The 15,303-nt window shown below is 38.1% G+C and overlaps 2 protein-coding genes across 2 annotated transcripts in view; one reads left to right on the plus strand and one right to left on the minus strand.

The window, feature by feature from the left end:
* Window positions 1-7,126, minus strand: part of Obsc (Obscurin) — a 45,998-nt gene extending 38,872 nt beyond the window's left edge. The window contains exons 1-3 of the mRNA XM_072012751.1: window positions 6,928-7,126; window positions 3,677-3,745; window positions 3,487-3,551 (exon numbers count right to left, since the gene is read on the minus strand). Coding sequence (XP_071868852.1) covers window positions 3,487-3,551; window positions 3,677-3,716 — 105 coding nt within the window. The 5' untranslated portion in view covers window positions 3,717-3,745; window positions 6,928-7,126. The remainder of the gene's footprint in view (window positions 1-3,486; window positions 3,552-3,676; window positions 3,746-6,927) is intronic.
* Window positions 7,127-9,950: 2,824 nt separating this feature from the next.
* On the plus strand, window positions 9,951-15,297 carry LOC139992260 (uncharacterized). The gene is made up of 6 exons (XM_072012954.1): window positions 9,951-11,301; window positions 11,402-11,893; window positions 12,239-12,296; window positions 12,403-14,056; window positions 14,170-14,406; window positions 14,853-15,297. Exons 1-6 carry the CDS (start codon window positions 11,282-11,284, stop codon window positions 15,056-15,058), a joined length of 2,667 nt encoding a protein of 888 aa, XP_071869055.1. The 5' UTR covers window positions 9,951-11,281; the 3' UTR covers window positions 15,059-15,297.
* Window positions 15,298-15,303: the final 6 nt, after the last annotated feature.

Consider the following 15,303-nt stretch of genomic DNA (forward strand, 5'->3'; position numbering starts at 1 on the left):
AGTCGCAATTTTTAATTTCCTCTTGTCCATTGACCATTGTAATTAATTCAACGAATAGGAATTTATTTATTCCGGCGTATATCGAGCGATGCAAGTGATCTACCGCGTAATAAATCTGCCGCGCACAAGTGTCAGAAACGTAATTTACAAAAGATGGATAAGGCACCTGTTACCATTTTTCAGTGATTATCGGCCGAATTTTCGTTTTCAAGATGCCAGTAAATTTCGATTTCGCGCGGTGTATTACGGCAGAAGATGTCAAAGTATCTAAACATCATTTGCATCTTGCAAAGTATCGAAATGGAATTGACACATTGCCATGCGTCTTTGATATTGCGCGTGCGATTTCGGTAAATTTATAATAACAGTGCGAAGGAAAAGGGAATATGCGTGGATAGAATGATACAATTGATGATATGTGCATGTTTAAAACCAAAAACTGTGGAATGTGGAACGTAAATAAAGAGCAACAATATAGTCACAGTGAACAGAAATTACTCTGTTCTGGTTATTAATTTCCTGATGACTGTCTTAGCGTTGGCAACTACGACTGCATCAAGAATAATGATATTTACGTGGAAAAATGAGCATAAGAGGTTTCTCTCAGACTATAACATTGAAACGAACGAAATGTCTAAGGTCTTTGCGAAATGGCGTCTGAAGCACAGCCACGTTTAGAGGTTTGCATTTATGATGCAAAATCAAAAATTGCTCTAATCGTTTTTACCCGATAATATTATTATATTTTTAGATTATATATGCTATTACACCAAAGCCATAATTCTTTATAAAAGAGGAGGTGGAGGGGGAAATATCAATTTCCCTCATTTGCCAGACGTTTCATAACTTTATAGAAACAAACAATCGCTTAGAACCATTTTGTTCGAAACGATTTACGATAAAGCTTGAACTTGCAGCCAGACAATAATTGGACGTTCCAAGGTTGGCGCTGATTTACGAGAAATCGCCCGTGCGTTGAATTTTGGCCGATTCGACGGAGATAACTTACACAGAGATGACAAGAAAATTTAACTTAAAGCACACTGTAAAAACCAAACAAATTAATTTTCTATTTCAGTGACTCATCGGATACATTTACGTGAATAATATAAATTGCACGTGCCATTCGTTTCAACGTTGAAAACCTCGAAAACTCGTTTCAATCGGCAATGATTTAATATGAAGATGTACGATTTTTAAGTTGTCAGACATACGTTTGACAACCAGTTATCGTTTACTGAAAACTGTTAAACCTGCACGTGAAGCAGCAGCGTCACAATTTCTATTGGCACATTGATGTGATTTTGATCATCTGCCAAACTCTTCACTGCATGAGACTCAACGTGTCAACGCCACCGTGCGTGATTCATTGGATCCGCATTCGATAAAGAAACTATTTATGACACTTATTACGTTCTTCTTTCATAAATTGAATTTGTATGACGATCGAGCAGGAAGAATATTTTAAGCGATCGCGTAAATCGTTCAACAGCTCGTAGAAGGGTAACGACAGGATCGATTGAATCGTTTAAACATTAAACCGATTTAAGGCGCAAATTCTAGAATTATTTAACGTTAAGCGAAATTACAATTTAATTTAAATCACCTTGGAGACGATTCTATTTCGATGATCTTATCCGAGCTAGATGGTTGCATATAACGCCATCCACGTGAATTTTGTATAAAGAACCGATCTAACGGGTGATTTATGATTAAAGGAAAGCCAAATCTAAACATAACTCGGCTATGGATCATTAGGTCCTTTGGATATATGTCAATTGACTCGAGTTTGTCTGTTCCAACGACTGTGATGTTCGTCCGGTGAACTTCATATTTTAGAGCTTTGAAATGAGGGATGAAGCTGACGAGCGGTGCTCCTGTATTTCCAGAATCAAGCTATTTTTGAAATTCCCTTTGGATAATTTATTTTGCAGATGACCTGAAAATATTGAATACAGCGAAATACAATCTTCTGTAGATCACAAGACAGTTTGGAATTGCGAAATTCATAACTCCAGAATTCAAAGTATTTTGATATCAAGAAAATATGTTACTGCAGAAGTATGAAATTAAATTAATGCGCTTTATCCGGATAAGTGGCAACGAACGAACGAATGGGTGAATGAATAACAAGAGAAATCTTTGGATTGTTTGCTTTGCATAACGTATGCAACGATCAGGTTTGCATTTCAATTTGCAGTTGCTAGAAGTACCAGAAGATATGTAAGACTTTCTCCGTCACGCGATGAACCATCATTGTTTGTTATGTTTTGTATAAAAAACCCATGCGAGTGGATCAACAAAATCGGTAACAGTATCTTTGCTGCATGTTCCAAAGAATTGACAGAGTTCCAAGAATAATAATTATCGAAGAGCTATTAGATTACTAAGCCAGTTTCTAATTTCACTATTTGATATTTCTCTATATCTTCACATGTTTTCAAGTGCAAAGTTCAGTTCATCTTAAAATACTAACATAATACAACAAGGGAGGAAACATACATGCAAGTCCGAGAACCAAAAAGTTCAATGTAAAATCATAATTGAAAACGTAAATCTACGTTTTGGGAGTAAAAGCGTAGATATACGTGATCCATCTTTTGAGCGTTAATGTTATATCTAAGTAACATTTTTTCATTATTCGTTTCCACGAATCATATTTTGTCTCATTATAGTAGCAGTATCGCCTTAACTGGATCGAGCAAGCAAGTATAATATATTGCTTCCAATATGTGTACCAAAGAATGCCAGATATTTTGTAATTAATTAAGGCCTAATTAAGGATGGAAACGAGACGTTTCGGAATCGAGTGGCATGTGCGCCGTTGGCCAGGACCGGCACGTTAACAGATTGGCCTTCCAGGAAGCGTGAAACACCGACAGAATGCGTTTCGTATAAATCATGTCGGGGACTCGGTAGAAAAAAAGAATCTGCTTGGCTGAATTAAGGGGTGAGACAGAAGCTGAAGAGAAAAGGAAGCGGTGTGGGGGGAGAGGGAGATGATCGCCGAGAAGAATGAGAGACGTGTTCGTGCATTGCGGGAGTAGTTGGAATGGCGGTGAGTTCTTGGTTGTCTTCAGTCTTTGGCATCGAACCAGATATTCTATCTACCTTCGTGTGGTGCGCCTTGGTTTTAGTTTAATTTAGATGGCGGTATCATGACGTAACGTATTTAGCGTGGAGGCATATACGTCTTGTTAGTTGCCATTTAGCCAATTACTCAAAAACGTTTGATGTTTCGCCCTTTATTCGCGTTGTTTCCTTCAAGAATGCGCAGTTAATGAGCACGTAAAACCGCAATGCCAGTTTGCGCGCTATACGTCACTTTGATAGGAGGAAGAAGCTTCCGATAATAAGGGCGAAATAGCCGTTCCCTTCGTGAGATTATTGTCATTGCTATTATTCTTTAGAGGTAATGTTTCTATTACTCGTGAGAACTAAATGTTTTATGAGGTAACGTTTGAAATTGATGAAAGCGTAACTCACCCTGCCTGACGACTCGATCGTGATTCCCTCTCGTCTGATGACTCGAGTTATCTCCGCTGAAATTTCTGGACACAGATTTAACAACAGTGTTATTAAAGCTCTACTGTTCGTCTTGAATTTAAGATTTTAATGTTTCAATTAACATGTTTGGATCTGAATCTTTTATCGTACGAATCGTTGTGTAACTTACCTTGTTTCGATTTGGACGTAATTGAAGTGTTGGAAGCCATTGCGGTGAATTCCACATTACACTATCATTCTAAAAATTAATAAGAAAAAGAACTTTAAGTTACGTTATAATATTTAAGTTACGTTCTTAATTCTGAATCTCCGTTTATGATGGTAGTGCTGCCATCTCAATCTAAACGGCGATTCAAATATCAGATTTCAGTGAAGACGTAAACTCTTTCTTGACCAGTAGGTAACTTATCGACTTTGTTAAATTATTTTCTGATTACATATTTTTTCTTTCTATTAACAATATAATCTTTAGACAGTAATGTAGAGTGATCAATTATACACATTCATAACCCCACATTCATCACTTACACTCTATTCAGTGTCATAAGAAAACAAATCCCTTTCACGAAACTCAATCTAAATTTACCTTAATCTCTTCATATTTTACTTCGAATTCATTATCAAACGCATACGAAAACGTAACGACTATCACATTTTTTCTCACAATATTTTTTCAGCTTTTCTATGCAATTTAAACACGCAGGAATGCAAAGGAATTTATATCATGCACTACGCCTGCGCACTGAGCCATGCGCAGTTCTCTTTAGCGCGCAATTTTGATTTCACCAATATATTTTTTTTTACTTTACTACTTTAAAAAATCACATATTTAAATAGAGAACGTTGTCATCAAATCTCAAACATTTGTTTAATAAATGTAGCAAGGCTATACAACTGTACAATAATGCTATAAATATTACTATACACAATATAGATATGTTTCCGCGTATTTGCGCGGTAAATTTAAATATTTCATGAAAAGTGCGGCGATCACTAGGAAGTTTCGATCGATTTCATGGGGGATAAATCGAACGTTGTACGTAGATGGTTAAAGCGGCGTCGGTGGATCAACCTTTAGTTTAAGCGAAATCTATTTCCGACACGCGGCACCCGTATTCGTTCGTCTGATTGGCTGGCCACCTAGCACCGCACGATGTTGGCCGCATTTTCTTGTATTTCGCCGCTAATCGGGTCACTTCCGCCATTGATTTCGACGTCGAAATCCACGCGCCAGACACGAAGCTTTACGTTGGTTCATACAACGCGGTGGAGGAAGTATTATCGGACCAGCTTGATAAACAGTCTGAATTGACTGCTTTAAGGCCGTTCAGCGAGAATATACTCGTACGATACCTTTCATAAACCTAACTGAATAGAAAATGTAAATTATACGCAATATTGTAACGTAAATTTAATTAAACTAAATCAAAAATAATTTTAAAATCATATTTTTATCATATTTAAGAACGATGTCAATAAAGTTTAGTAATTTCAAAAAATAATGTTTTTACATTTTGTTAACTATTACTCCTTAATTCTTTAATAATCATTTAATCCCAATTTTGTTAAAGACAACAAGGAAGAATTCCTGTAAACATTACGCCCTCGATAAGGATTCATCTCCTTTGATGCCATCAAATGAAAATAAACTTGTTCTGCTAATCCAATTCAATCACCAACAGCCGATACTACCGTGTAGACTCGATCGAATTCTTTTTTTAGACGTTGAAATGGTGCAGAAGCGGAAAAGCCACGATTACTGTACAATTTACATTCATGTATATTCAGAATAAAGCTTCGAATATTGAGCCTTAAATTCTACGATAAATATTTGTTGAAGAACGATAAAAGTACAGTAAAAATCAATGTTAATTAAGTACCATATCGTGAAAATGACTTGCGTTATTGAATGATTTATATTATTGCGCGCTGTAGCAACTTGTTGTGTCTCAAGAAGACATAACGTAGTTAGATATTTTGAGTAACGCACCTTGGAAACGCGTGGGCTACCTTCATCGCGGTCATGCTCGTTTAGTCATCTTTCCGCGAACCTAAAAACTTGGCCTTCGACTGGACTGTTCGCGGTTTAATTCACTGGACGAGTCGTGTCGCGGTGGAAACTGTGCCAGCAAAATGGCACAGCTATTTTACGACGCACCTTGGGCATGTAACACAGAATTTTTTTTCATCGCGAGTTTCACGGCATAGGTTGATGGATCAAAGTCATACCAGTATCATCATCCCGTTAAGAAGACTTTGATGTTTCGACTGTAGTCATCGTATAACTTTGTATTGCTCTCGATAAATCGTTTGAGCGAGAAGAGAGAGAAGCTTTAAAGCGTAAGCTTAAAAAGACTGATGTTAAAAATAATCATTAAATAGATTGTATTACATGGGAAGTTAGATGTACAGTCGAAAGATGAGTCGACGTTTGTGCAGTTATTTGCTGCTTTAAGTAAATATGAAAACGAAAACGATCAGTTATTTCCACGCGAGAGAAAGCTATTAATCATAGAAGTTTTCGTAGTAGACGAGCGATAATCAGTAGAAGATTTGTTACACCCTATTCGCGTGCTTCCGCATGGCAAGTTGACAGCATTCCATATCTGTCACCGCGCCGACAGCTCGTCGAAGATAAGACAGGTTCCATATACATAAATATCGCGAATACTTTCTATCGTCTGATAAGAACTGATAAAATGAATTTCCTCGTTGAACAAACGTTGTCTTCATCTTTGAGCTAACTTAATCTTCCCTGATCTTTCTCAATTTTCTTAACTATCGACAGTCATCAAAATATCTCTGTTAATCGAAAAGATACGCTACTCTTTATCCAGAATGTAGTCCGGAATGTAATGACACAATCGTACAATTTTATTCCGGTAACATATCTAACCCTCTCCGAGCAACAAATTAATCATCCGGTGCGCAATAGAGAACTCAAGGCCGCGCTCGCGTTCATTTCATAACATACCAACCCCGCTTGTAACAGCTTTTATTTTTCAATTGCACGTCACTGATATCTCGAAGACGATACTCCTGAGAAAACAGCTCATCCACCATGCGTCCCGAAATAATCGGTCGAAATTCACCGAGCACAGGCAGCATCGTCCAAGGCCAGTCGCGATAATAATAAAAAATCTGTCGATGACAGTGAAAGAGAGACACTAAATCCTGTCTAGCAGGGGATGGTCGAACGAGGAAGTTGTAAACCTTCAAGGAACCCGGCGGAATGGGGTTCGAATGGTGGATCCGAGCGTGAAGCCAGCACGCTGCTGTTCGTGTACCGCTTGAATGCGAGATCGACACTTGCACAACACTCACGAAAATAGCACGACGACGAGCTGACACGATGGCCAGCGAAAGAGGAAAGGACGAACGTACGAAAAAGAAGCTGGTGAAAATGCTAGACGGACTCACCTCCAGCTAAACACATTCAGAGTCGGTTTATCGAGTTTCTTTGTCGTCGACGAACGAAGGTAGATCGCGACCCTCGTCAACACGCTGATCACTGGATGTACACGGTGGATCGATGGATCAGCCACTGGATATATCGTTCACCACTTTGCGTTCGGAATCCCCGAATAAATCCCCCGAGGCGGTGAGGAAGCCAGCCGGCGGCTATCTCGAGACTGCTACCAATGCCAGCCGCAAGGCGTCCCGACACCCTCCGCGCTTCTCTTCTACCTCTTCTTCTTCTTCTTCTTCGTCTTCTTCATCGTGGCCCACGTCGTCTTCTTTCCTTTCTTCGTTTCTTTCACTTATAACCGTGCGTTGTGCATCGACATCGCTCTGGCATCCTTCTAGTCGTCGTCATCCTCGTTCATCTTCTCTTCTTGAGGTAGTTCATGGAACAACGCACCTGTTGTTCGATGCACCGGTTTCATCGAAATTTCGTTTGTTGGTTCATGTCGTTGTAAGCATTGGTCGAAGATTTATTGAAGAGAAGGTTCATGGAAACGGAAAAGTGATGCAGTGTAAAATCGAGGATATTTTGAATTAAAGGATTAAGAAAAAAAGTATACAGGAATCTTAAAAGAGAAGGCTGACGATCTAAAGTATTATCGTAATGAATTTTCGTTACGGAGATTGGTAGATATTTTATTGGTAGAAATGGTAAATAATGTAGAATAAAATTGAGGAAATTTGGAATTATAGAAAAATTACAGAAGTAGCTAGTAATCTTAGAAACGTGGGTTGAAAATTTAAGATAGTATTTTACTTGATTTTAGGAGACAATTTTGTTAATGATACAATAGAAAAGTATTCGTTTGCAGAAATGGCGACCTTTGGTATTCCTCTCTAGCATCCTCTCGTCGCTGTACGCGAGCCAAGGGTTCTTCGAGTAATTAACGAGGGATCGTTACACAATTGTGAATTATCGACAATGGCCATTATGTGCGTCTAAAAGCGTGCCACTTTTTGTCGTAAATATTAACTTCTTCTCTTTTGTGTAATTAATTTCTTATCGCTTTGCATTTTGAATACGTGTTTGTCGAAGCAGCTGTACGCGCGCCAAGGTTCGATTAAATAATTAGAAATACTCGATTACGCAATTGATGGACATCGATCAATTTAAAAATACTGTCCATTTCACAAGCATAATTTGCGAGTCTAATTCGTGCGATCATCGACGTCTTACGATCTAGCAGAGGATTAACGTGATTATTTTACTATTTTACAAACTATTTCAAACTGTACGCACTGTTCGTAAACAGAATTGTTTTGATGTGACGAGCGCTTTGTCATCGTCATGATGTGCATAGAATTCAATCTATGGCATTGGCGCATCTATCTCTCAATTCGCTTTATCCTTAATCGTATAGACAAATAAAATTTATTAATTATTTTATAGAATACTCATTTATAAATAGGGATCATGGAATTTTCCAATTTTAAATTCTGAGAGAAAGCAAATACAAAATGCGAATCACAGAATTTTCAAATTTGGAGCATTTAAGAACCGATAAAAAGCAATAGGAAGCATAACTCATAAAATCTTCGTATTTGGTGCATTCAAAATTCGATGAAAAACAACAGAAAGCATAACTCATAAAAGTTTTCAAATTTTCGTGCACGAAACGTTCGATTAAAAGTAATAGAAAGTATAGACCATACAATTTTCAAATTCTCAAATTTTTTCTTTCCACCTAATCTTTCTTCCGTGACACTATGCATCCTCTGCAGTATAATTAAAAATTTCAGGGTGTTTCATAGAGTGCAGTGACGCGAATTATCTGCACCATTGGATACGCTTGTAATATCGTCGACGAGGCGGACGAACGAAGATCGGTTGTGCTTTGGCTGGTTCTAATAATAATCGATGCCTAACGTGTCTCCAGGGATTTCTCTCCTGGTCCACAGCTGATATGTCCGTTGTATTTGCGATGCGTTGTACAGACCATAATTTCTACAGCAGCCAGTCTATAGCTGCAGTCAGTCGTCCTTTTTGCTATTCACAGCCGTCTTCTGTCCGGCGCCGATGGTACTTCGACGGATCGTTCGGAGTCTATTTGTGTTCTGACTTGGTTTTAATACGTGCACCACATGGTTTCGCTGTCGATGTACTTTTACGACCGGCAAGATATGTCCCGTTTTTCTTCCTGCAACTAGACACCTGTCATTTAGTCCAGACAAATCACAATTAGCCCTTTTCAGCTTCAATGATGTATTGGTATAAATAAGTTCGCTTACGATGTTGCATACTTGCAGTTTCTTCATCCTGCAATAATTTGAGAAATATACAAGCGTAAGAAATTGGCATAATTTATATTTATGGTGTTCTGTTCGCATAATTAGAGTTTACACAAGTAAGTTCGGGCAAATAGATTCAATAGGAAGAGTTAATTTAATTTAATATTGAAATAACAAAATTTTTAAGTTATTAGGATTTCGCCGCAATGAGTGAAGTTTAGATAAATGGGATTTTACACAAGTAAGTTCGGGCAAATAGATTCAATAGGAAGAGTTAATTTAATTTAATACTGAAATAACAAAATTCTTAAGTTATTAGGATTTCGTCGCAATGAGTGAAGTTTAGATAAATGGTATTTTACACAAGTAAGTTCGGGCAAATAGATTCAATAGGAAGAGTTAATTTAATTTAATACTGAAATAACAAAATTCTTAAGTTATTAGGATTTCGCCGCAATGAGTGAAGTTTAGATAAATGGGATTTTACACAAGTAAGTTCGGGCAAATAGATTCAATAGGAAGAGTTAATTTAATTTAATACTGAAATAACAAAATTCTTAAGTTATTAGGATTTCGCCGCAATGAGTGAAGTTTAGATAAATGGGATTTTACACAAGTAAGTTCGGGCAAATAGATTCAATAGGAAGAGTTAATTTAATTTAATACTGAAATAACAAAATTCTTAAGTTATTAGGATTTCGTCGCAATGAGTGAAGTTGAGATAAATGGGATTTTAGTCTGAAGCAGTAATTTCCCGTAGAGACGTTATAAAGTCTGCTCTTTTACTCTCTTTCACTGTCCAAGTACAACATAAAATATTATTTTGTCGCAAATAAAGCAACTACAAGTCTTACATTCTCAAGTATCACCTTAAAAAGTCATTAATGTCGTACATATTGCATCGTAGAATTATTGTGATTGCTAACGCAATTATACTCCAAAAATGTTTCGCATGAAGCGGCGCTAACCGAGACGGAACGATAAAAAGATTGAAAGACTGCGTTGTGCCGAAACGACACACGCACGGCTATAAGTTCATTTCCGTGTTATTAATGCAAAGATGCCGCGTGTAGGACATTCGTACATAATATCTGACTAATTGAGGCCGACGCGTGTACTTGGCGATCCTCCAAGTCGCTTTGATCGCACGTAGATCGACCCTATGCGAAAGCAACACGCACACGGCACACACGTACCCACACGTTCCTGTGGAACATGTTTCTGTAGATTTAAGTACACGCTTGTGCCATACGAAACGAGCAAATGGATCGAACTGAAGTTTGTAGTCTTTTCACGATGCTCAAAGACCACTTTGCACTGAAACCTTGTTTAAAGAAGGAAATAGAGGAATATGAACAATCGTTTTAAACCCGAAGAAACATTTCCATGATTTCAAAGAGAATCGTACATCATAGGTAATATCGTCAGTTTGCTGGAAGTAAATATGCGAGGAAGTCGATTTGAGTTAGAAACCTTGCAGTAGAAAATTATTAATTATTTCATAATCTATTGTAATAAAAAAATTTATTTCTTTAACCAATAGTCTCTAAATTTTAAGGATCTTTGATAAAATTATTCTTTGCATTTATTTCTCACTATGCAACAAAAACAATGTAAACCCAATCCTTCAAGTTGTGACATTTTTAAACGGCATAATTTCATTAGTAAAAATCATGACACTCGCATAATAGAAAATAATAATTCTCGTTTTGACGATTAATTTTTGCAAATATTTGAAAAATCGCCAATTCTTGAAGTGTGTTACTCTTCCTAGTGAATCAACGATAACGACATGACAAAAGTTGGTCGTGGAGAAACGAGCATCGAAAGTCGCGCGAGCGCTTTCTGCGAACCTTTCTCGAGGATATGTCAACGTGTCGGAAGAACCGCGCGTGAACGACGATTTTTCCTGTGATTTATTAACGATACTACCGCGAGACGTTGACACAGGAGAGGCAGAAAACGAAGGGGGAATAACTGTCATGAATCGACGTGGTGAAGTACGAGCTTAAATTCATCGTGAGTACGCCGATTCAATGGCACCAGCACCAATTTTTCGATCGATCTACCTCGCGGAGGAATGCTGCTAACTTTATTCAGGTACGGAACAAAAATAATTTTAAATAGAAATAATACATCATCGATCCTTTTTACAAAATAAAAAAATGCGGCTGAATAATTTTGCTAACCAAAAAAACAGATTGACCATGATCGTTCCGCTACTAATCAGCGCAGTTGGCGTCGAAACCAATCCTGAAAAATTATCGTTCGTACCGTCAGAAGAAAACAAAGCAGTGGTCCAATCGCATCGACAAGGTTCTGCGTTTTTAAAAGAGAAGTCCGTTCGCGATGAAGATTCAGGTCTCGTAGAGAAGCGGCAAGCGAACAAGAATAGTCGATATTCCAGCGATCAAGATTCGATAATACGTCGTGGTAGTGTCAGTTTCGTGAAGAACAGAATCCCGAGACAAGGCGGCGGAGGATTAGCGCACAAAATGGCTAAGGACGCGCTCAAATCTCCGAAGATGCAGGAGACTATAAGGAAGCTTTCGCGAGTTGCGCCCAAAGGAACTCTTCGTGGGAGTATTAAAATGCCAACAGTATCGAAAACTGGCTCGAAGGTGGCCGAAGGTAGAAGACACCGGAAAGTGTTGAGACACAAGGGACAAAGAAAGAAGAAAAAGAGAAAAAGGTAGTGAAAGAAGTTGTTACCCTATCGACATTCAGACACGTAAATATATTTGGTAATTACATAGAACAGGACATACCTCATTGATTTCAATGATCTTGGTATACAGTAGAATTTATAGGAACGAAATTTTAGTTAGCGATAGTTGAACGAACTTCTGTTCGTTCGTTCAACTTATCTGAACGTGAACTCCCATTGCACGAATAAAAATGCACTAATAGCGGGGAGAATCAGTCTTATCCTATCGTATGAATTATCTAATGTCCGATAGAATTCATATAAATGGAAATCTATCGTATGTTGTCAACATATTGAAAAATATAATTGCTATATTTTCCTGTTTTTCAGACATCACCGAAAGTTCAGAAAACAGCAACCTGGTTTGTTAAAGAGAGGATCCTCTAAGGTAGGTAAGCTTCGTTCATCAATTTTCCACTAATTATCATGGCCTTCCCAAGCGGTCAATTTGACTACGCATCGGATAAACGTTCGAAAAATATTCCTTTACTCAGAGAACGTTGGACACCGAAAGGGGCATTAAGGCGTTGACAAAGAAATCAAAAGGAAGGGGGAGATCTATGATTAAGCATAATCCAGTTATTCTTGGCGAGAAATCACGCGACGAATTGTCCACCGAATCGGACGTCGAAGTTAGCGCTGTTAAAGTCGACGACAGCGATTACGTTGATTTTTCCTCGCCTTTGAGTACCACCCAAAAATCGCATAAGATCGAAAGCGAAAAGATGATCGATCGTTTAATGAGAACTACCACGAAGGATCCGTCGAAAAAGAATTCAGGCGACCAAGGAGTCGAGTATTCGGATTATTATAGCGACGACGAAGTTCTCCAAGACATCGCTGCGAATAAAATTCCGATACAGCTGGCCGAGTCGAAAAATCTTAACGATCGATTCGCACGACAAGCGATGAATTTTACGTCGCACCGTAGCAATCGGATGAAACACTTGAAACCTTACTATCCGGATTACAATACTCGTGGAAGAGACCTCAGGTACAAGGACGACGGTGTCAATTACCTTAATAATTTTCAGAACTATCCGACAAATGAACGTTTCTCGAGACTAAATCGGAACTCCGGACTCTTTGGAACAGATGATCCTTTTCTCAGTTACGAGACTAATTACGGATCCTCGGAACATCAAAACGAAAATTTCGGCGCACCATATTCGGCCAATACGGCAGAAATTCCGGAACATTCGCGAGTAGCCGAAGATAATAATTTCGATTCGAATGAATTAAACGACGAAGTTCAACAACCTGTTGTCGAGACGCAGAATCCAAATCAATTGAATTATTGGAATCAATACGAAACTCCTGAAGAAAACTTGCAGAACTTAAATCTGGACGAATCTCAGACTCTGAACGTAAACGAACCGATCGAACCGCAAATTCAAAGTTTAAATAACTACCAACAGATAGAGACAAATTTGCCACAGGAAGGAAACTTCGAACAGAGTATAATGAATCAACCTTTAATAGATAACACGAGGATCCCAGGCGCGAAAGTAGAAAATACGGAAATTGGTACTTCATTTAATTACTCTCCTCCTCAATCGTATAGTAATCAAGAAAACCAGCAACAAGACCAACAAGTAGCTCTGCAAAATTTCCCAGTACAGTCCAGATATAATCTTTCGACAGTAAACGTTCCCAATGCGATGGACCAGCCTCTTGGAAAGGTTCTAGAATTCCTAGGAATTAACGTCGATGGTGGTAATCGCAAACAAAATCCAAGTTGGAACGAAAATATTAATCATCAAATATTGCCTTATTCCAATACCTACGAGAATGGAATACCGGAGGAACATTTTATAAGTCCAAGTTATTTAAAGAAGAAACCAGGCAGAGAACAACAAACTAGTTTTCACGAGGATGACAATACGAGAGGATTGGAACATCAAGCAATTAGATACAGAAGCAGAAGTAAGGCGGAAGAGGGAAATTTTATGGGGCAGTCGAATCGAAATGGAATATATAACAATGATATTTTGGCACGTCTGAACGATGATGGGGACCCTGGTCATAATACGAATATTTCCACCGCGGTGCATAACACGAAAGAGCTAGCCAGTGAAATACTCAGTACCATAATGGACGAACTGGAGGAACTGAAAGAAGATCGGTCGAAGAACGACAAGAGGGAAGGTAAGATCAAGTAAACTGTGCATAATGTGTAATGTGATGTTGAATGAAAATAAATGAAATAGATGGCCTGAAGCTTGGCTATCCCTGATATGTGAAATGAGCGATATTTTTAGGCTTACCTTGCCGTTTGTCAGGGTCCTGGTCAACGGCTCAGGCCGGAATGAAACTGGATATGAGGGTCGTGAATCGTACTATAATCGTGAAGCTTTCCGACCTCACGTCAACGCGTTTACACGATAGTTTGCTGAATGGAACGTGGAACGTATCTGGTCATGCCCCATTCAAACGTGGTTCGCCATTTACCCTCATCGCCACCAATAATTGTACCAATTCCATAGCCGTCTTTGTTGGTATGCAATTTTACGAATAATTGTATTTTTTGCATATCAGTGTTTTATTCGTGACTATTTATAAAAGGGATTATCTTTCCTTTATCACAAAAATATGTATTTTTTTCTAAAGACATTAACTGCCACGTGAGTGCTGTATATTTTAGCGTGATAGACTAAAATCTTCCAATAAAATGGTCTCTAATGATATCTAACATTTGTAGGATATTTTGTTGTAAGAAAAATTATTAATTCAGATATATCTATCGTTGAACGAATCAAAAGTAGTTTTCTAATTTTCGAGCTTTTAGTAATTTAAATACCAAGCAGAGAAAAATCCGAAATTGAAAAATATCATTAAAAGCCACTGTTGCATGGTTAATATGCTAAATAAAATAACTGAAAGTAAAATACTGACATACATCGAGATTTGTGAATACGTAAGTCGTTAATGAAACTCTGTTTAGGTGCTTGCAGGGTCTGTCAGGGTATCGATACCATAGCAGGTGTTTGGTCCGTAGCTCGACAACCAAAAGGTTGCAAAGACTTCCAGGTATCCACAAGTGTCTTCAATGATATTTTCCGCAAAACGAAATTGTCCAGTATGAAAGAGAAACAAGGCGCGAATTCGACGGAAAATGCGACGATGAAGCATAAAAAGAGGAAAAGCTAGGGGTAGTTGAACCTTCTGAAATCCGTATGACGCGGAAGACCAATGGAACAGGTAAGAAAAACGTTGGAATTTCGAGAGATGGAACTACGATAATGGAAATGATAATCGATCCGCGTGTAGTTAACGATTCGTGTGAAAATAATGTATCGCAACACATATGTAGTAACACGTATACAAGAAAAATGTAGAATACTTTGTATTATGATGTAAGTAGCCTCTAATAAATATGGCGTTTTGTACTGCGT

Source organism: Bombus fervidus, chromosome 11, assembly GCF_041682495.2.
Source record: "Bombus fervidus isolate BK054 chromosome 11, iyBomFerv1, whole genome shotgun sequence".
Lineage (NCBI taxonomy): Eukaryota > Metazoa > Arthropoda > Insecta > Hymenoptera > Apidae > Bombus > Bombus fervidus.

Coding starts and splice junctions, on each gene's coding strand:
- LOC139992260 (XM_072012954.1), top strand. CDS start 11,282: ATGCTGCTAACTTTATTCAG. Junction 11,302..11,401: donor ATGCTGCTAACTTTATTCAG/GTACGGAACAAA, acceptor CCAAAAAAACAG/ATTGACCATGATCGTTCCGC. Junction 14,407..14,852: donor TTCCATAGCCGTCTTTGTTG/GTATGCAATTTT, acceptor AACTCTGTTTAG/GTGCTTGCAGGGTCTGTCAG.